At 44.9% G+C, this 22,332-nt stretch overlaps 1 protein-coding gene across 3 annotated transcripts in view; it reads right to left on the bottom strand.

Annotated features, from left to right (window-relative positions):
- The window catches only part of LOC135217736 (histone-lysine N-methyltransferase E(z)-like), a 90,882-nt gene that overhangs the window by 67,313 nt on the left and 1,237 nt on the right, over positions 1-22,332 (bottom strand). For all 3 annotated transcript variants that reach the window (XR_010315178.1, XM_064253735.1, XM_064253734.1), the window contains exon 3: positions 21,838-22,023. Coding sequence is in view for 2 of the 3 variants with exons in the window: in XM_064253735.1 (XP_064109805.1) it covers positions 21,838-22,023 (186 nt within the window). In the remaining variant the exon portion in view is untranslated. The remainder of the gene's footprint in view (positions 1-21,837; positions 22,024-22,332) is intronic.

Below are 22,332 nucleotides of genomic sequence, written 5' to 3' on the forward strand. Positions count from 1 at the left end.
TATCATGTCAATTCCACACTCCTGCAGTCTGCAACTCCTCCAGGTGTGCGCCCCAACCCTCATTCAACGCGTCCAGGAACAGAAGCATGTCCGGAGGGGGATTGGGCAACTCCACTCCTATTAAGAGGTTCCTGTCATCTAGCCACCGGGCTAAATCCTTCCTCATTGCCTCTATTAAAGGGATGAGAAAGGATTGAGGATCCCCAGCCGGTGACCAACACTCCATTGAAGAGACTGCAGGTGAAGACACCCGTAAGGGACTAGCTTCTCTAGTGATGACAGGTGACCGATTATGACCTGCCAAAGCTGAGCTGGCTGTTCCTGTCAAGATAGGAACAGCTGAGCTGCCTTCCTGAACTTGCTGATTCTCGAGTCTGCAGGGAAGACTCGTGCTGCTACCATATCGATCAGCATGCCCAGATACTTTATCCTCTGCTTGGGAATGAGATCTGACTTCTCAAAATTTATCACGATCCCTAGATCACTACAAAAGTTGAGAAGTCGATCTTTGTACTGTAGCATCTGTGAGAGCTTGCTCGCCAGGACTAGCCAGTCGCTGAGATACCTCAAGAGACGTATCCCGACCTAATGGGCACAGAGTACACCAGGTGAACACTCTCATGAACACCTGTGGGGTGGTCTAAAGTCCGAAACAAAGTGCTCTGAATTGGAACACCATCCCCTCGAGAATAAAGTGACAGTACTTCCTGGAGGACTGATGAATGGGTATCTGAAAACACACATCCTTCAGGTCAACCGAAATCATGAAGTTGTTTTCCCTGATAGAGGCAAGCACAGAGCGTGCCATCTCCACAGTGAACCGAGTCCGGTGAACGAATTAGTTCAAAGGAGAGAGATCTATCACTGGTCTCCAGACCTTGTAGCCTTCTCCACCATGAAAATTCGGCTGCAGAATCCTGGTGACAAATCTTGTACGACTTCCACAGCTCCCGTGATCAGCATTAATAGCTCTTCTTCCTTGAGTGCCAGATTCTTGGCAGAACCAGGGATGTAAGTTCGAATCGAAATTGGGACCGGAGGGTTTTGGCGAGAGGTGCCATCAAAGGGCAGTAGATATCCCTCCTGAAGGACATCCCTCCCAAAGGACATCCACCACCCAGGTCTCAGCTCCACTGAGCTGCCATGTTACCCAATGGCTTGCCAGGCACCACCCCCCCTACTGATGGCAGCAGCTGAGGGGGAATGCCATCCCTTATATTTCCCTCTCTTCTTTCGCTTACCTCCCTTCCTGCAAGAAGGGGGGGGGGTTGAAAGGGGGGCTGTTGTTCCCCTTTCAGAGCAAAAGGAAGAAGGCTGGGGTTTTCCTTGCACCCCCTTCGAAACAGGAGTCTTCTTGGAGGTGGAGGAAGAGCTAGCTTGGCTTGAGGGCCTAGCCACAGTTGCAGGAGACAGCCAGGATGACTTAGCAACTGCCTGGTGGAAAAGGCGAACGCTGTCTTCAGCTCTATGCTTGTCTACCACAGCATCCACCAGGAGGGAGAAGCAACTTGTCCGATCTGTTGGCCCTAGGTGAATTCTCTTGTCCAGTAACAAGATTATTCACCTGGTCCAACACGCCTTCGGACAAGGAGGACCAAGGTAAACCCACAAAAGATCTGGGTTTCTTCTTAGAACCCCAGAACGACTCCGAATGTGAATGACGGTCAGAGAGAGTTACCATCGATCTTTCTAGGTCATTGAGCTGACGGATCAGCGCGATGACCTCTGCAAAAGACCTCTAGATCTCATGGCTAACTGCATCCTGGGGAGAAGGACCGTCAAGACCCTCCAGGATGAGTCCCTCCCTTGATCTTCCTTCAGAAGGAAGAGCCTCAACAGACCCCCTATGATCTTCTCGAACCACTTGAGTGTACAACCTCTCAGGTCCTAAGACTGTGCCAGGAATGTAAACTCTCGTGGCCGAACCATGAGAACACTCCCCTGGTCGCCTCACTCCTCCCGATGTATCCCAAGGAAGTTGAAGGGATAGGTGAGGAAGATCAGACGCTCCCACTCAGTCTGCTAGCAGAACTACCAGACGGAGTGGGCCACGAACGAACACCAACCAGCAGTGATGATCGATTTGCAGGTCTTGAAGAGTATTCTCTGTGGAGAAAAACTCCCCCAAGAACCATAATGATGCTCTCATACGTCAGGTAAAGTGCTACACGATGCTTGGACTGTTCGACGATCGGGCAAAGAATAGCATCCGCCGGTGTGATGAGAGCGAGTACAGGTGACCCGCAGTTAATGGTGCAATCGTTTAGCAGTGAATTGGTTTTACAGCTGTCATAAAAAATATTCATTAAAAAAATAAGGCATTTTAAGGTATTTTTACCGGCACAATTTTCGGTTAACTAGCACAGTTATCTTTAACAAGTTCATACATTTGTAGAAATGCCGTTCAGACCACAAAGGTTATGCAAATGATATTAACAAATTTTATGGAGTTATTACATAGGTATTAGGGTAAAATATATGCCTCTGACGCTGTTCTATGCCAAAAATATCGGGTTACATAAGTGCAAATTTAGCTATGGATGTGTCCATTTATAAATGATCATGCTTTTATGTATAAAATGTGTATGAAAATGTATTACATATAGGGTATTTTTACTTCAGCACAGAAATATGATAGAGGCAATTTTTTAAACTGCCCTTCACGTTATCAAAGAGGATGTCTGAAAATATAGTGTTAAAAAAATGCAAATTTAGCGATCGATGTGTCAATTTTATAAATGTTCATGTTTTTATGTTTAAATTGTGTATAAATATTATTATATATAGAATATTCTTATTTTTTTACATAAATATGATAGAAATTAAGAAAACTTTTGAAACTACCCTCCATGTTGTCAGAGGAAGTTTTTTCATGTTCGTTCTTGTCCGCCACTGTTCCGAAAAATGCATGATGTTATTTTATTCATTTAGGAGCTAATTGTAACTCATTTTGGTAATGAAACTTCAGCTTTTAGTTATAATGGAACATATGTGTATGAAAAATGTATTACAGGGTATTTATTTCATTTCTGTACATAAATATCATACAGTGGCAGTACGCATGTCCATTTGAAATCTTTGTAACAGCCCTTCACAAGAGAAATCTTTGTAACTTCACATGATGAAGACAATAGGTTGTTCAGTCGCGCCCAAATAATAAAATTTTAATTTATATAATTGAATCACGTTTTTATAACAAATTATATTTACAATTGTTGCATAAATTTATTTTAAAAGACAAAACACATATACATTCGATTTTGCAACACTGCAATTTGTTTGTTTTTCCATGAGATAGAAGTTCAAAATATAACTGCAACTCAGTTGATTTTTGGCTTTGTTACTCGAGCAAAAAATTGAGGTACGACCGTACGAGCTCGAGATGCCGCTGCCATGTAGTGACAGCAGCATAGTGACAAAAATTAAGATAAGCAGAGAAGAAAAAGTAAATATGCATCTTTTCCATAAATCCTTTAAAAAGTTATACATTATTTCACTGTATCCAATAATATTATATGTATTCTCATATTATTGTACAGGCAGTCCCCAGGTTATGATGGGTTCAGCTTACGACGTTCCGAGGTTAAGGTGCTTTTCAATTATATTCATCAGAAATTATTTCCAGGGTTTTCTTTGGATTTTTTACGATGTTACAGCTTACGAAGATTTTCGGCTTATGATGCGTCTCAAGAACAGAACCTCCATTGTAACCCGGGGACTGCCTGTACTATAAAATACTATGGCAAATCTAAGCCAGTATTCCGCAGAGCGGCCAATGTTTTGGTTTCAAATCAGCTGACGGCAAGTACGAGTTTGTTTCGCCATATTTAATGCAATTCTGAGCATATTTTCTTGCTCCTAGTTGCATAAACGAATATCTAGATACTTGACTTATATGAGACAAGTTTATTTTTCCTTATACAACGTGTTGTGGAAATATGAATTGGATATGTCTCGTTGTGATTGTAAACCATTTCTCTTTTTTTTTTAACAGATTACGTTCGCAATTTTCCTTTATATCATCGTAATATGAACTTTACGTTATTTATCTTATATCAGCGGGAAACCAACAGTAAAATGTGTTCTTTCAAGCACAGTAGTTTTCATTAAAATTATTTTATCTCAATTTTATTTACGGTTGTGTTTTATCCTTGTTGCCGATGCCCAACAATAGTCATTGGCAGCTTGAAAAGTTTTCTCAGGTTTAGTTATAACTAGATTTAAATTCAACAGTATATTTCTCGATTGATATTTGATATATAGCGAATTAAGTTATTACATTAAGATATCTCAGTTCTATTCTACATAATGTCATTTATAACAACTACAGTAATAGTGTACTATAGTACGATGATTGAAATACAAGCCAAACGTATGTTATCCAATTCGATTGTACTTAGAAAAACAAAAAAAAGTTGTTTCTCTTCGGTTGTTCATGGCTGTACACATTTACGCAATGAGTATAACATTAAAACCATACTTTCATCATTCTCTTTTGCTGTTTTTGAACTAATGTAACTAGAAGATGGGATAAAGTTAGGCTATTGTAATTTGGTCTCTCATAAAATCGGATTACCTTAAGATGAATTATCGTAACCTGAACACTACAGCTACCTGTACACTGTATAAAACCTTATTACATCTTTACATACTCTAGACACCCAAAGGATTAAAGCTCTGCTTTTTTCACTTTACATTATTTATAATACTATACATAATGTACTGTACAGTACTACTGTACAGTAAATTCTATAGTACTATACTGCGTAAATATAATTTTACTTATTGCGCCATTGCAGGATTACGGCCCCATTTGACTGGTCTAGCATTTCAAAAGAAGGTGTGCGGCAGCCGTAGGCTTTAAAATGGCTTAGCATCAAAAATCACTTAGCGTCAGCGGCCAGGAACAGAACCCCTGCCGCTAACCGAGAGCCGCCTGTACCATCCTAATGACGTGTCACAGTCCTCGAAGAGGCCGAAACTTCGAGAAGACTGAACGGGGGACCTCCTACCTGTCTCACCATATGCACAGTCCCGCGAGACCGTCACATCACCTCTGGGAGCTGAGAGATCGCTATGGGAGCGATCATTGGCAAGGCGTGAGTCACCTGAGTGACTTACCCCTTCCCTCCGCACCGTGCTCAAGTTGTGACGTTGAGTGGACTCAGCGTCACCGACTCTACCTGCACGCTCACTGGTAGATGCACACACACTCGGGGAAACTCACGAACGAGAACACAAGACGGTCCCGGTCCTAGAGGCAGAACCTCTCAGACTAGGTGGAGAAGTACAAGCGGAAGCATGTACTTTTGCAGTCCCTGCCCCGCATGTCCCTTGGGGTGACAAGGCGGTTCCTGTTTCTGAAGGAACGGGAGGACCAGCTGAAGGCCCACCTGTCTCACCAGAGCAGTGAGACAAACCCTCAGAAGTCCCAGATCAAGACTTGTTGGTGAGGGAGGAGCCTTAGAAGAAGTGGAGGAGGTGGCCGACGACGACGAAGACGACATCTTACTTCTTCTTGGACTTCTTCTTCGTCAGCTTCCTCAGAGCGGCAGTCAGATCCCCCATGCCACTGAAGCAGCAGGCTCCAGGACAGCCGGGACCAGGTGCGTCAACACCACAGCAGCACTTGCACGGTCAGGGACTGGGACAGCAACAGGCGTGGGCACTGAGACAGGCGGAAGGTCCACTGGAGATGGTCTCTGGAGCCGATCGTAAGTAGCTAGGGGAGAGACTACTGCATAACCTGAAGAAAGAGGAGGCAGAAATAATTCTGCCCTCAAGTACAGTGGTACCTCGACATACGAAAGGCTCAACTTACAAAAAACTCGAGATACGAAAGCAAATACGAAAAATTTTACGGCTCTACATACGAAAATTGCTCAAGTTATGAAAGGTTGTTGCTGTAAAGTCCCGAGATTCGCCCAGACCACCAAGAACAATTTTAAAACGAGCGCCCCGCCAACTGAGTAAACTCGCCACCATCCTCCCGCTCTCCCATATGTTCCTGATGCTAGTCACCCCATAAGATCCTGCTCTCCTATTGGTCAGCATCTACCCCTTGTGCTTTATGTATTCTATTGGTAAAAGGATGCTGTAAATTGAAAAACTTATTCACGCAATACATTTAATAAAAAAAAAAAACATTAGGTACATAGAATAAAGAATAGAAATGAATGGTTATTACATATACTGTTTGGTAGTTTCAGTAGTTGAAAAGAGAGAATGAAAATTTATGGCTTACTGTGTACTAGGAAAAGTGATTGCTTGGCGATTGTTCGGTACTCGTAAGTGCTGGATGTAAACAGAAGTTTGGAAGCTTTTTTTTTTTATTATAGTTAATGGTTACTTAATAATTATTTGAAATGAGTACATGCAATACATTTAATAAAAAAATTGTGAATTAGATATCCTAAAATATAAAATAAATTAGACTGCTATCATCAAAGCCAACAAATACGTATTTTTTATAATTCTTCTTCTGTTTTAATATTACGTTACGTATACGTATGTTTCATTATAGCTGTCAGTAATTCGGTATCTCCATTAGGTAAAGATAGAATAAAGAATAGAAATGAATGGTTATTATACTGTTTGGTAGTTTCATTAGTTGAAGAGAGATACTAATGAAAAATGATATTGTTATAATACAATAAAGTTTCATACATACTTACCTGGCAGATATATACATAGCTAAGACTCCGTCGTCCCCGACAGAAATTCAAATTTCGCGCAACTCGCTACAGGTAGGTCAGGTGATCTACCGGCCTGCCCTGGGTGGCAGGACTAGGAACCATTCCCGTTTTCGATCATATTTTTTCTCTTCCACCTGTCTCCTGCGGGGAGGCTGGGTGGGCCCTAATCGTATATATCTGCCAGGTAAGTATGTATGAAACTTTATTGTATTATAACAATATCCTTTTCATACAATCAACTTACCTGTCAGATATATACATAGCTGATTGGCACCCTTCGGTGGAGGGTAAGAGACAGCTACTTCTGGAATAGACAGGTAAACAACATATGTTGTAGGTATAAAAAATGATATTGTTATGTTACAATAAAGTTTCATACATACTTACCTGGCAGATATATACATAGCTAAGACTCCGTCGTCCCCGACAGAAATTCAAATTTCGCGCCACTCGCTACAGGTAGGTCAGGTGATCTACCGGCCTGCCCTGGGTGGCAGGACTAGGAACCATCCCCGTTTTCTATCATATTTTCTCTCTTCCACCTGTCTCCTGCGGGGAGGCTGGGTGGGCCTTTAATTGTATATATCTGCCAGGTAAGTATGTATGAAACTTTATTGTAACATAACAATATCATTTTCATACAATCAACTTACCTGTCAGATATATACATAGCTGATTGGCACCCTTCGGTGGAGGGTAAGAGACAGCTACTATATGGAATAGACAGGTAAACAACATATGTTGTAGGTATAAATAAAACCTTGGTTCCTACCTGATAGGTGGTAGACTTGGTGGGTGTTTGCCCAGTAGTCTTCATCACCTCAAGAAACTTTAGCGAGATATATGATCTATGGCCAAGAGTTCTTGTGGGTCTGCCGATGGGGTCTTACCCACTTACTCAGCAGAGCCTAAAAGGACTTTGTCAATGGGTGCTGATCCACTTATATGACAATACACCTTATGAAGGAGCACGACAACCAATCCCGACCACCTGATCCTAACCATGTGTTAGAACTAAGGATTGTTACGAGTTATCCCCGAACTCGTCACAACAACCGTAACTCAAAAACCACTACGCACACATACATAATTTTTCAAAAAATTTATAAACTCAACTAATTGGATATGACGAGAATTCTCTTATGAACAACATAGACGGCCGCCTCCGTGCGAGCCTGAATCCTCCATTGTTCGAAGAGATTCTCGACCATATCCAAACAGAAGAACAGTATATACATTTTAAGGATTGGTGTCGGCTCCCGTACCCAGAATCGTATCTGCCGATACGATCGGACCTAGAGAAAAGCACTTCTCATACGTCACACGCACGTCTTTCAAGTAATGAGATGCAAATACTGAGTTGCATCTCCAATATGTCGTATCTAAAATGTTTTTAAGCGACATATTCTTATAAAACGAGAGAGACGTCGCAACCGCTCTTACTTCATGAGCTTTTACCCTCAGTAGTTGTAATTGTTCGTCAGGACAGACCTTATGAGCGTCCGTAATGACGTTTCTTACAAAGAACGCTAGAGCATTCTTGGACATCAGTCTTGGGGGTAGGGTCTTTACCGCGCACCAAAGACCTTGTCTAGAGCCTCCCAACTGACGCTTCCTCTGAAGATAGAACTTCAGAGCTCTAACAGGGCATAGAGACCTCTCTGCTTCTCTGCCTACGAGACTAGACATTCCTTTGACTTCGAATGTCCTAGGCCAGGGATTCGTGGGGTTCTCGTTTTTCGCTAAAAACAGGGTCTTAAACGAGCAAATAGCCGAGTCTCCCTTGAATCCTACTTTATCCTGCAGAGCTTGTAACTCACTAATTCTTTTCGCCGTCGCTAACGATAAAAGAAATAGGCATTTTCTCGTTATGTCTCTAAATGATGCCAGATGCGGAGGCTCGAATCTATCCGTAGACAGATATTTGAGGACTACGTCCAAGTTCCAGTTCGGAGGTACTGGTTCCTTCGACTTTGAAGTCTCAAAAGATCTTACGAGATCGTGGAGATCTTTGTTATTTGCCAGATCTAAACCTCTGTTCCTGAATACAGCCGAGAGCATACTTCTGTATCCCTTTATTGTGGATACCGGGCAAGATGAGACTTTTACCTCTCAGAATAGCAAGAAATCAGCAATTTCCGCTATAGAGGTAGAGGAGGAGGACAACTTCTTGGCTCTACACCACCTTCTAAAGACCTCCCACTTCGACTGGTATACTTTCGTAGTGGAGGATCTGCGAGCTCTCGCGATCGCGCTTGCCACTTCGCGAGAAAAGCCTCTCGCTCTGACAAGTCTTTCGATAGTCGAAAGGCAGTCAGAGCGAGAGCGGGGAGGTTTTGATGTTACCTCTTGAAGTGTGGTTGTTTGAGAAGATCCGTCCTTACTGGTAGGGATCTTGGAAAGTCTACGATCCACTCTACCACCTCCGTGAACCATTCCTGGGCCGGCCAAAAGGGGGCTATTAATGTCATCCTCGTCTCTTTTGACGCCACAAACTTTTTCACTACTAACCCCAGGATTTTGAATGGGGGAAAAGCGTACACGTCCACTCGAGACCAGTTTAGCAGGAAGGCGTCTACCATAATTGCTCTTGGGTCTTCCACGACCGAGCAAAACACTGGGAGCCTTTTGAAATGTATGTTGCGAATAGATCCACATGAGGAGTTCCCCACAGAGAACCAGAGATCGCGACACACTTCCTCGTGCAGAGTCCATTCTGTATGAAGGACCTGGTTCCTCTGCTGAGCCTGTCCGCCCTCACATTCCTTACTCCCTGTCGAACCTTGTCAGCAGGGAGATGTTCCTGTGAGACGTCCAAGTAATAGGTCCTCGTGAGTTCGTAAAGGAACGAGGAGTGTGTCCCTCCCTGTTTCCGAATGTAGGCAAGTGCGGTGGTGTTGTCCACGTTTACTTGTACTACCTTGTCTCTCACCAGAGGTTCTAGGCTCTTCAAAGCCAGGTGTACGGCGAAGAGCTCTTTGCAATTTATGTGCCAGGACACCTGTGCTGGTTCCCAGGTGCCTGACACTTCCTCCGAGCCTAATGTCGCTCCCCAACCCGTCTCCGACGCGTCGGAGAACAACACTAGGTCTGGGTCTGTGATCTTAGAGAGATCCCTTTGTTCTCTTCCAGAGGCAGCAACCACCACTGTAGGTGCCTTTACCTCCACTGGAATGGGAAAAACGTACCGACAGTTGTCCGTTTTTCCAGCTCCAAGACTTCTTGAGGAAGAATTGAAGTGGACGGATATGAAGTCTTCCGAGAGAAGAATTGTTCCAGCGAGGAAAGCGTCCCCAGAAGGCTCAACCATTCCCTCGCTGAAGTTTGCTGCTTCTCTAAGAAGAGAGAGATTATCCTCAAAACCTTTTGCGGTTCTCTCTTGCGAAGGAAAAACTCGAAAACCCCGAGAATCCATCCGAATCCCCAGATAGACTAGGTCTTGTCTGGGGGTCAGCTGAGACTTCTCGAGGTTCACCAGCAATCCCAACGCCTTGGTCAAATCGAGAGTTAACTTTAGGTCCTCCAAACACTGTCTCTCCGATCTGGCCCTGATGAGCCAGTCGTCTAGGTACATAGAGACATTTACTCCTTTGAGATGAAGAAATCTCGCCACATTCCTCATCAGGCTTGTGAAGACCTGAGGAGCTGTGGACAGGCCGAAACACAAGGCTCTGAACTGAAAGATCCTTCCCCCCGTCATGAAACGGAGGTACTTCTTCGATGAAGGGTGGATCGGGACGTGAAAGTAGGAGCGTCCTGGAGATCTAGAGACACCATCCAATCTCCTTGTCGTAATGACGCTAGGACTGAAGCAGAAGTCTCCATGGAGAACTTCTCCTTCTGAACAAATTTGTTCAGAGAGCTGACGTCGAGTACTGGTCTCCAGCCTCCCGAGGCTTTCGCCACTAGAAAAAGGCGATTGTAAAACCCCGGGGAGTTTTGATCCAGTACTAGTTCTATTGCACTCTTGTCCCACATTTGTTCCACCATCGATCGAAGAGTATCCCTCAGCACAGGGTCCTTGTACTTGGCTGATAGTTCCCTTGGTATTGACGTTAGGGGCGGAGTATTCAGGAAAGGGATACGATATCCCCTTCCTTATGATATTTGTGAAGACGCGTCTGCGTCTATCAGTGTCCAGGCCTCCACGAATCCCAGGAGCCTGGCACCTACTGGTGTTTGGAGGAGAAATGTTTCATTTTCCCTTTTTAAAGGGACGAAAGGCGGAACCTACTCTCTTCTCTGGAGCCTTCCTTCTTGCTGGAGGCGGAAGACGGACTAGGAACCTTACCCGAAAGGGCTGCGCCCAAGAAGTGTTAGGTTCTTTCTTGGCAGAAACTAAAAGCAGGATTCTTCTTCCTAGCTGACTGCGTCAGAAGATCCTGCGTCGCCTTCTCAGTTAAAGAGTGAGCCACGTCCTTCACTAACTGAGAAGGGAACAAATAGTCAGATAGAGTGCATACAGTAGAGCTGCCCTCTGTGCATGCGATACTGCCTTTGTTAAGAAGGCGCCATACACCGTCCTTTTCTTTAAAAGACCTGTTCCAAATAATGAAGCGACTTCAACAGATCCATCCTGTACCGCTTTGTCGATGCAAGACAAAATGCATAACAGGGCTTCAGGTTCGATTCCCTGTGAATCGTGAGCTTTCTTGGACATCACCCCAAGGGACCAATCTAAGAAGTTGAAGACTTCCAATACATGGAAAAGTCCTTGAGGAGATGATCCAGTTCTGAAATACTCCATGTAATCCGAGCAGAATTAAGACTAGGACGCCTTGAAGCGTCAACTAACGTCGAAAAGTCTGCCTCAGTTGTAGAAGGGAGAGCGATACCCATATCCTCTCCCGTCTTGTACCATATGCCTCTTTTCCCAGCTAACCTTGCTGGAGGCATGCAAAATACTGTCCTGACTAAGTCTTTCTTCGACTTCATCCAGGAATCTAAGGCGTTTAAAGCCCGCATCATCGAGATGGTGGGCTTCATCTTCAGAAAAGATGAAGGCTTCTTCGCCTTCGCACTCGAAAAGAGCGAGCGCGGAGAAGGAGGATCAGCCGGAGTCAACTCGTCTCCGTATTCCTCCAAAAGCAGGGTAGTCAACACCTTATAGTTCGACAAGCCCTCTCTTCCATGATCGTCATCATCCGAGTTTTGCTCCAACTCGTGATAATCCTGAGCTTCTGTTCTCCTTTCAGAGCTTTCTTCCTCTGGAGGAGACAAACTCCTGATCGGAGAGGGGCTAAGGGAATGAAAGTCTTTCCTTTTTCCCGTTTTGATCGACTTGGAAGGCGTCACCTGCGGCTTCTCTCGCGCTTTAGAAGACGTCTTGTAAGACGCTTCCCGCTCTCCGAGCGTCATATATGACGTCTCTTGTTGACGTCTTGATGACGCTTCGCGTCTGGAAGACGCTTCGCTCTCTAAGGGCTTCCTACCTTGAAATGACGCTTCACTTCTCAAAGACGTCTTTCGATTCTCTTGTCTTACAACCCTCTCGTCAGCCCCCGTTCTCCGAGCAGGAGCGAGAGGACGAGACTTCTTAATTGGAAGTGTCACGTCCTTCCGACGGGGCGCTAACACTCCCACAAGAGATGACAGTTGTTCCTGAACCGCCATAATTATCTTTCTTGACGCTTCTCCTACATCTAGTGTATGACGCCTCTCGTCATCACTCGGGGAAGAAGCATGATGGGGTACTTCCTCATAAGCGTCAGGAGACGCTGACGCCACCTTCGCCTTCTTAATAGCAGACGGGGCGTCATCCGAGAAGCGCTCTGGGCTGGAATCAATGTCTTTGCTTCAATATGACGCTTTCCAGCGGGTCTCGATAAGTCCGACTCCTTCCACCCTCGTTTAGGTGAGGGAGAGGGAGAGGACGAGAAACACTCGCGAAGGACGCTTTTTCTATAGCGCCCTTGAGCTGGCTGCCATGAAGCAGAGCTAGCTGAAGGGACGTCTGACCGTTGGGGATTCCCCACGACCTCCTTAAGGCTTTCGACTTTCCTTCTCCTCTGGGCATGTGAGCTTGGAAGAGGTCTAGGCCTGGGAGCGCCGCAGGGACGATCAAACGCCCCCTCCACAACACTGATGGGACTCACTTCACTAAAATGTTACTTACTTCACTAGCCTTACTTTCGAGTCGCCATCTTGGACTTCATGTCTCGAATAGTCGCTTTCAGATTGGCGATTTCCGATGCCGAATCCGAAAAGACACTCTGAGAATGATAATTATAGGGAGAATCTACAGTAGTAGGGTTAGAATTATCCGTGAAAGGCTCAATAGGCCTTGAATTCACACCTTTCAGTCGTCTAACTCTATCCCTCTCTAACTTCTTCAAATAAGAAGTCAAAGTCTTCCATTTTCTTCTGCATTCAAAACCCTCGCATTCCTTACAAGTGTTAATAGCAGAACACTGAACCCCCCTACATTTACGGCATACAGTGTGAGGATCAACCGAAGCTGTTTCGGTATCCTCACCTGCAGCCTACATTCACACACATTCTCACACTCACATTAGAATCAGACATACTGAGAAAAATCCAAAAGAGTTATTCCAAAAAACAGCTCCACCAGTAGCGAATGCCAAAACACGATCCAAATACGTCACCAAAAAGCCGAAAAACGTTGATCAAATGTTGAAAAAATGAATCTAAGTCAGGAGGTAATAACAACAATGTTGATACCACCGGCGACAGAGAAAATATGATAGAAAACGGGGATGGTTCCTAGTCCTGCCACCCAGGGCAGGCCGGTAGATCACCTGACCTACCTGTAGCGAGTGGCGCGAAATTTGAATTTCTGTCGGGGACGACGGAGTCTTAGCTATGTATATATCTGACAGGTAAGTTGATTGTATGAAAACCTTGGTTCCTACCTGATAGGTGGTAGACTTTGTGGCTGTAGCCCAGGAGTCTGCATCACCTCAAGAAACTTTAGTGAGATATGTGATCTATGGCCAAGAGTTCTTGTGGGTCTGTGCCGAAGGGGTCTTATCCACTTACTCGGCAGAGCCTTGAAAGGAACTTTTGGTCCAATGGGTGGCTTGGATCCACTTATATGACAACACACCTTATGAAGGAGCACACAACCAATCCCGACCACCTGATCCTAACCACCATGTTAGTATTAAAAAATTGCTTCGAGTTATCCCAAACTCTTCACAACAACCATAATTCTAATCCAAATTGCATAAGCACACATTAATTTTCCAAAAAAAAATTTATGATACTCATCTAATAAAAGATATATATCACAAGAGTTCCTTACTGAACGAAAGTGACTGGCCGCCTGTGCGGCACCTGCACCTGCTCAGCAGAAAGTCTAGAACATATCTATTAGACTTATGCATCATTTAAAGGATTGGTGTTAGCTCCTGTACCCAGGATTGTGCCCGCAGACACGAAAGGACCTAAAGAAAAAACATTTTTCGTAGGTCCACACGAACGTCCTTTAAATAGTGGGAGAAGCAAACTCTGAATTACACCTCCAATATGTCGCTTCCAAGATATTCTTTAGTGACATATTTCTCTGAAAAGAGAGAGACGTAGCTACTGCTCTCACCTCATGAGCTCTCACTCTCAGGAGTTTCAAAGAGTCATCCGTGCAAGCCTTATGAGCGTCGGTAATGACGTTCCTGACAAAAAAGGCTAAAGCATTCTTGGACATAGGTCTTGATGGATCCTTCACCGAGCACCAGAGACCTTGTTTAGAACCTCCCAACTGTTTCTTTCTCTGCATGTAAAACTTTAGAGCCCTTACTGGGCAAAGAGACCTCTCAGTTTCCCTGCCAACGAGACCCGATAAGCCTTTAACTTCGAAGTTTCTCGGCCAGGGATTCGAAGGATTTTCATTCTTCGCCAAAAATAAATCTTTGAATGAACAGATGGCTGAATCTAGTTTAAATCCCACTTTATCACTAAGGGCGTGCAGTTCACTAACTCTCTTAGCCATCGCCAGTGACAAAAGAAACAAACATTTTCTCGTTAGGTCACGAAACGAGGCCAAATGCAGAGGTTCAAATCTTGCCGAGGACAAGAACTTCAGGACCACGTCGAGATTCCAGTTAGGGGGAGATGTAATCTTAGACTTAATGGTCTCAAAAGATCTAATCAGATTGTGTAGATCTCTATTATTTGCCAGATCTAGGCCTCTATTTCTAAAGACGGCCGAAAGCATACTCCTATAGCCCTTTATAGTGGCTACGGAGAGACGAGATTCCTCTCTCAAATATAACAGAAAATCAGCGATTTCTGTTACAGAGGTACTGGAGGAGGACAACTTCTTTGACTTGCACCACCTTCTAAATACTTCCCACTTCGACTGGTAAACTCGGATAGTGGAAGTTCTCTGGGCTCTAGCGATCGAGCTTGCCGCCTTGCGAGAAAAGCCTCTCGCTCTGACAAGTCTTTCGATAGTCGAAAGGCAGTCAGAGCGAGAGCGGGGAGGTTTTGATGAAACCTCTCGAAGTGTGGTTGTCTGAGAAGATCCATCCTTTGTGGGAGGGATCTGGGGAAGTCTACCATCCACTCCAGCACCTCCGTGAACCACTCTAGAGCTGGCCAAAAGGGGGCTATCAGGGTCATTTTTGTCCCCTTTGATGTCACAAACTTCCTGAGCACTTGCCCCAGAATCTTGAATGGGGGAAATGCGTAAACGTCTACATGAGACCAATCTAGAAGGAAGGCGTCTACTGTTAGAGTTCTGGGGTCTTCTACTACTGAGCAAAAGACTTCCAGTCTTTTTGAGAGGAACATGGCAAAGAGGTCGACATGAGGAGTCCCCCAAAGAGACCAGAGACTCCGACAAACTTCTGAGTGGAGGGTCCATTCGATGTTGAAGGACTGGTTCCTCCTGCTCAGCCTGTCTGCTCTCACGTTCCTTACTCCTAGAACAAACCTCGTCAAAAAGGGAGATGTTTCCTCTGGGATGTCCACAAAAGAAGGTCTCTTTGCGAGCTCGTATAGGGCATACGAGTGTGTCCCTCCTTGCTTTCGAATGTAGGCAAGGGCGGTTTGTGTTTTTGTCCGCATTCACTTGGACTATCTTGTTCCGCACTAAAGGCTCGAAGCTCTTTAGGGCCAGGTGTAACGGCAAAACAGCTCTTTGCAGTTTTATGTGCCAATACACTTGAAGAGCATTACCAGTGCCTGACACCTCTCTCTTTTCCCAAGGTTGCTCCCCAACCTTTTTCCGACGCGTCGGAAAACAATACAAGTTCGGGTTCTGAGTCTCTAGGGAAGTACCCTTGTTTTCCTTCAGTGGGGGCAACCACCATTCTAAGTGGCGTTTCATAACCAAACTGGAATGGGAAAACTGTCCGAAAGAAGTCCTGTCCTTCATGTTCCACGATCTTCTGAGGAAGAACTGAAGAGGACGGAGATGAAGTCTTCCTAAAGGAAGAACTGTTCGAGCGAGGAAATGGGTCCCTAATAGGCTCAACCATTCCCTCGCCGAAGTACATTCTTTCCCTAAGAAGAGAGAGACTTTCTCTTAAGCCTCTCGTTAGTCTCTCTTGAGAAGGAAATACTCGAAAACCCAGAGAATCCATCCGAATCCCCAGATAGACCAAGTTCTGGCTGGGGATCAGATGGGACTTCTCGAGGTTCACGAGCAATCCTAAGGTCTTTATAAGGTTTAGTGTCAAAGCAAGGTCCTCCAAACACTGTCTCTCTGACTTTGCTCTGATGAGCAGTCGTCCAGGTACAGAGAGATACTGATACCTTTCAGGTGAAGCCATCTCGCCACATTTTTCATCAGGCTCGTGAACGACCTGAGGAGCCGTGGAGAGGCCGAAACACAAGGCTCTGAATTGGAAGATCCTTCCCCCCGTCATGAAAACGGAGGTACTTCTTCGAGCGAAGGATGAATCTGGACGTGAAAATAGGCATCTTGAGATCCAGACACCATCCAATCTCCTTGGCAAAGAGCCGCAAGGACTGATGCAGAAGTCCTCCATGGAGAACTTCTGTTTCTGAACAAACTTCTTCGAGCGCTACATCTAGAACTGTCTCCACCCGCCCCCCGAGGCTTTCGCAACCAAGAAAAGGCGATTGTAAAACCCTGGGGAGCTTTGATCCAGCACTAACTCTATTGCTCTCTTGTCCCACATTTGATCCACCATTCGTTGAAGAGTATCTTTCAACACAGGGTCCTTGTACTTGGGGCGGACAAATTTTCCCTCAGTTTTTGACGTCAGGGGAGGATTGTCCAGGAAAGGAATGAGGTATCCTTTCTGTAGAACAGACATTGACCAAGCGTCTGTATCAATGAGAGTCCAGGCTTCCACAAACCCCCGGAGCCTGGCACCTACTGGTGTTTGAAGGAACGCAGCTTCACTTTCCCCTTTTAAAGGGACGGAAAGAAGCTCTACCTCTCTTCTCAGTCGCTTTCCCTTTTAGGAGCTCTAGAGGGAGACCTCCTCAAAAGGGCTGCAGAGGCGTATTAACACCTTTCTTCTCTCCCCACTGTCACTTGTGTCTCTCTTTCCTAGACGATTGACGGAGAAGATCCTGTGTCGCTTTCTCCGTCAGACGAACGGGAAATGTTCCCTCACCCAACTGCGAAGGGGAACAGAAAGTCAGAACTGGGAGCGAATAACAATGCTGCCCTTTGCGAATGAGAAACTGCTTTCGTCAGAAAAGCGCTAAAAACAGATCTCTTCTTCAAGAGACCGGCTCCAAATAAAGAAGAGACTTCCCCTGAGCCGTCCTGTACCGCCTTGTCAATGCACGACAAGATCGAAAGGAGTACGTCAGGATCGAGTCCTTCCGAGGCATGGGCCTTCTTGGCCATCACCCCAAGGGACCAATCCAGGAAGTTGAAGACTTCCAAATATGAAAAAGTCCCTTGAGGAGATGATCCAACTCCGAAAGACCCCAAGTTATTCTTGCATTATTTGAAGGCTATGTCTCCTGGATGCGTCTACCAGACTGGAAAAGTCAGCTTCAGCCGAAGCTGTAGAGTGAGACCCATATTCTCCCCGTCTGGTACCAAATACCTCTCTTGCCCGTAAGTCTAGCGGGAGGCATGCAGAACAACCCCGTTCTAACTAACTCCTTTTTTGGTTTTTGTTTAGCATCCAGCTATCCAGAGACCTGAAGAGCTTCTTCATAGAAATCGTCGGCCTCATCTTCAGAAAAGCCGACGACTTTGGCGTCTTGGAGCATGAAAAAAGTGAGCGAGGAGAAGGAGGAGCGGCAGGGGTCAAGGCATCTCCGTATTCCTGAAGAAGGAGAGCTGTCAAAACTTTATAGTTAGACAGCCCTTCTCTGTCGTGAGTCTCGTCTTCTGAGTCCTCTTCCAAGAAAGGATCAGAAGGAGAATTCAATTTCAGATCTGGGCCTTCCTGCCCAATTTCTCTCTCTGCGGGAGACAAACTCCTAATAGGAGAGGGGCTAAGAGCGTGTACTGAGCCCTTATGAATAAAAGCAGACGTCTCGCGCCTGTAGGACTCCTCGCGCTTGGTTGGCGCCTCGCGCCTGGCTGGCTCCTCGCGCCTGGCTGCAATCCTCGCGCCTGGCTGCATTCTCGCGCTTGGCTGACGCTGCTGGCTTGGCAGACGTATCATGTCTGGCTAATTCCTCGTGCCTGTAAAGTTGCTCGCGCTTATCTGGCGCTTCAATCCTATAAGACGCTTCTCGTCTGGTAGAAAACTCGCGCTTGTCTGGCGCTTCGTATTCGGCGTATGACTCCCTATCGGAAGACATCTCACGCCTATAATACACCTCACGTCCCACAGGAGCCTCACTCCTGGCGGGAGAAGGAAGACGAGACTTCTTGACAGGAAGCCTCACGTCTTTTCTACGAGGAGGATCTTTCGAAAGGACTCCTACCAAGGCGGATAACTGTTCTTGTACAGCCAAAATAATCCTCTTGGAAGCTTCTCCGGCGTCTTCTTCAACGGGAGAGGGAGACCTCGAAGGAGTTTTGTCAAAGCCAGGGGACGTCAAAACCCTCTTAGCCTTCTTGATCGAGGGAGGCACTTCTTCAGAAAACGTTCGGGGCTTGAATCCAACACAGGTTCTTTCCAGTGCCTTTTCAGGGGCCTGGAAAGGTCCGAATCCTTCCACCCTCGTTTAGGAGAGGGAGAGGCGGACGAAGAGAAGCACTCTCTGAGGACGCTTTTCCTATAGCGGTCCTGAGCAGTCCTGTCTAACTACAGAGCCTGCTGAAGGGACGCCTGACCGGGGGGAATTCTCCACAACCTCCGTACGCTTTCGACTTTTCTTCTCCTCTGGCTTGGGAGCTTGAAAGAGGTCTAGGCCTGGGAGCGTCGCAGAGACGGTCAGACGCCCCCTCCACAACACTGGGGGCACTCACTTCACTAAAATAATCACTTTCACAATCCTTACCTTTCATGGCAGCCACTTTGGATTTCATCCTATAAAGTGTAGCTTTCAGATCAGCGATTTCCGAGGCCGAATCTGAATGAAAAGCAAGTGAGGGCCCTGATACAGAATTAGAATCAAATGCATAGTTTAATGAAGAGTTAGAATCATTAAAAGGCTCAATATGCCTTGTACTACCCGCACCCTTAGATGCAGCCCTTCTGACTCTATCCCTCTCTAACTTCTTCAAGTAAGAAGTTAGAGTCTTCCATTCCTCAACATTCAACCTCTCACATTCATGACAGGTGTTAGAAATAGAACAGTCAAAACCTCTACATTTGCGGCATACAGTGTGAGGATCAACCGAAGCCTTCGGTATCCTCACCTTGCAGCCTACATTCACACACACACTCTCACACAACCACTTGAATCAGACATTCTTGAAGAAAAATCAAAACAAAAAGCAAGTCCAAATCCAGTCCACGGCTAGCGAATGCCAAAACAACATCCAGGTACGTCACCAAAAAGTCCAAAAAAAGATGATCAATTGTCTTGAAAAGCGAATTCCAGTCAGGAGGTAGTAGCAACGATGTTGACACCACCGGCGACAGAAAAAATATGATAGAAAACGGGAATGGTTCCTAGTCCTGCCACCCAGAGCAGGCCGGTAGATCACCTGACCTACCTGTAGCGAGTGGCGCGAAATTTGAATTTCTGTCGGGGACGACGGAGTCTTAGCTATGTATATATCTGACAGGTAAGTTGATTGTATGAAACTTATGGCTTACTGTGTCCTAGGAAAAGTGATTGCTTGGTGTTCGTTCAGTACTCGTAAGAGCTGAATGTAAACAAACGATTGGAAGGTTTTTTTATTTTTTTGTGTGTATTATAGTTAATGATTAATTAATAATTATTTGAAATGAGTACATACTGATTATTTATAAATTTTATTGGCATATTCTAAGCTTTTAGCTTCTTAGGTTTAGATGTCAGAATCATAGACTAGGCTACAGTAGCAACCGCTAACATAGGCTAGGCTTATTGCTAAGGGACATATGCTAAAGTCCTAATATATGCAGTAAAAATGGGGTTGAACATTACATGCAGTTGAGTATTACTCAAGTATGTACAGTATTTTGCCTTTTTGGAGTCACATTTCTTCCGTCGGATCGGCGTCGTAACCCTAGAACATGTGTTTGTAGCCTTGGAAATATAATTTAACTGGGGTGTTTTTGTAGGGCTTGGACTGATTAGGCATTTTACATGTAAAATGTTTGGTTCAAGATATCGAAAAACTCATGATACTCAAAGGCCACCTCGGGAACGGATTAATTTCTTATCTCGATACCACTGTATGTGGCACCGACAACACAACCACTGAAAAGATGTGACTGTGGTAACGTGTTGTGTATACGTCCACTAGGTGAGGTGGTGCCACATATCCAGGTACAGACAGAGTCGTTGTTGTCACCGCAGCTGCCCCATGAGTCACAGGAGCTGACGAAAAATGTTCCATCAGCCCCTGGAGAGATGGAGCACCAGGCAAGACCAACTTCACCTAAGCCTGCTGCAAATCCCCAACCGTAGAGAAAGACACACTTGAGGGAGCAAAAGTCGGGTTAGTGGAAGGAGTTCCTACTCGTCCCAAAGGAGAAGGAGCCCCTCTGGAGCAAGCAGGAGCCCCTGAGTACAACTCTGAGTAGGTGTGCCTCCCCCCCTTCTATGCTCAACGAATTAAGTGAAGAAGCGGAAGGAGACACTTCCTCCGAAGGGGAAACAGCGAGATGGGGAAGCTTGCGTGGTGGGAGGAAGGAAGGCAAAGGATAGTCACCAAAGGAGTCGTCGGGGAAGACGTCCCCCGAGATCGTTTTCTACCCTTGTATCTCCCCCACTGCTCCGCCGACCAAGAGATATGTACAAGTTTCACAAGGCTTATTCATTGAACACTCACGCCCTCGGCACTTTACGTGGAGGATGCGAGGGTCTTCCTCAATTTTCGAGTGGAAGCCACCACACTTTCTGCCCCCAACTCCAGGGCAAACATGTGAAAATGGGGGCGATTTGGCTTATTTGAGTCTTGGGTTTGCATAATCTTATAATTAAGCAAATAAAACACAAACAGAAAGATCTCTCAGTTTTGATTCTTGTACGACAACGACAGGCAGAAAGCGAGAGCACGACTGCATACCACGGCAGCCGAAAGCAAAGTGGAATGTTTACGTCCAGTTAGGCAGGATTCCTGACTATCAGACAAGCAGTTACTGCCTAACTATCTTGTTGTTATTCTTTTATGACCGAATTCCACCGTACGCTGAAAGTAATTCCTTATGTAAAGGACCGAGGGTTTGTATTATGTGCAGGAACAACCTACTAGTATATCTTCATACTTCTCCATTAATAACAAGAATACTGGGCAATTATTCTGTGACCTCTGTCCCAATCTGAGGGGTATCATCAGAGTAAATGGAGATATCATCAGAGTAGAAAAACTTTACTTCAAAATGAATTCTGCTAGTGCAGCCATCATTTTTCAATAAAATGAATAAGAGAGGGTCTAATTCCCAATTAAAATACAGTATAGTAATACAAAAAATAATCATCTAAAATTAACAAAATACAAAATCCCTAACATATTTTAACAATTATTCTGAGCCTGACAAAGGAACTTTAAAGAAAACTTAAACAACAATTTCATCCAAGTGCATAAGCAACATCTGAAAATTAAACTGTACTGTACCGTAACCTGAGTTGCCCTATGATTCTATAACTATGACTCAAAGATCCTTCTAAATTACTGTATACTAGACTGGATAATTACCTGATATTGCTGTACTAAGGTATCAACGAGTTCAACAAAAATTTCATCATCAATGAATCCTGTTTCCCGGTCACCATGAACTTTGCCATCGTAGTTGCGAATAAGCTCCTCTATGAACTTGCCATCTTGATCCAAAACTTCATCACCCATATATGGAATGTTGTGTAGTTCAGTTTCATCCTCCACCTACAGTTAATGTAATAGAGAGAACAATAACATTAGAAACAATATTCAACTTCATGTCACTGGTACTGTTCATGAAATCGGTCTCGTCTGAACATAAGAAATCAGAAAATAATTTTATACTAACAAAATATTTTATCATTAACTGAAGAATCATTATCAACAAACAGTTGAACTTCAACTGCATGCCAAAATGTCTGCGAGACTATATTATGGAAACTTTTTGTAATTTTAAACAAGAATGTCTTCCATTTTTCAATTACAGATGCAGCCTATGAGTCTAAAGGTTCAGTTATCAAAACTGCTTACAAG

Source organism: Macrobrachium nipponense, chromosome 7 (genome assembly GCF_015104395.2).
Source record: "Macrobrachium nipponense isolate FS-2020 chromosome 7, ASM1510439v2, whole genome shotgun sequence".
In the NCBI taxonomy this organism is placed as follows: domain Eukaryota; kingdom Metazoa; phylum Arthropoda; class Malacostraca; order Decapoda; family Palaemonidae; genus Macrobrachium; species Macrobrachium nipponense.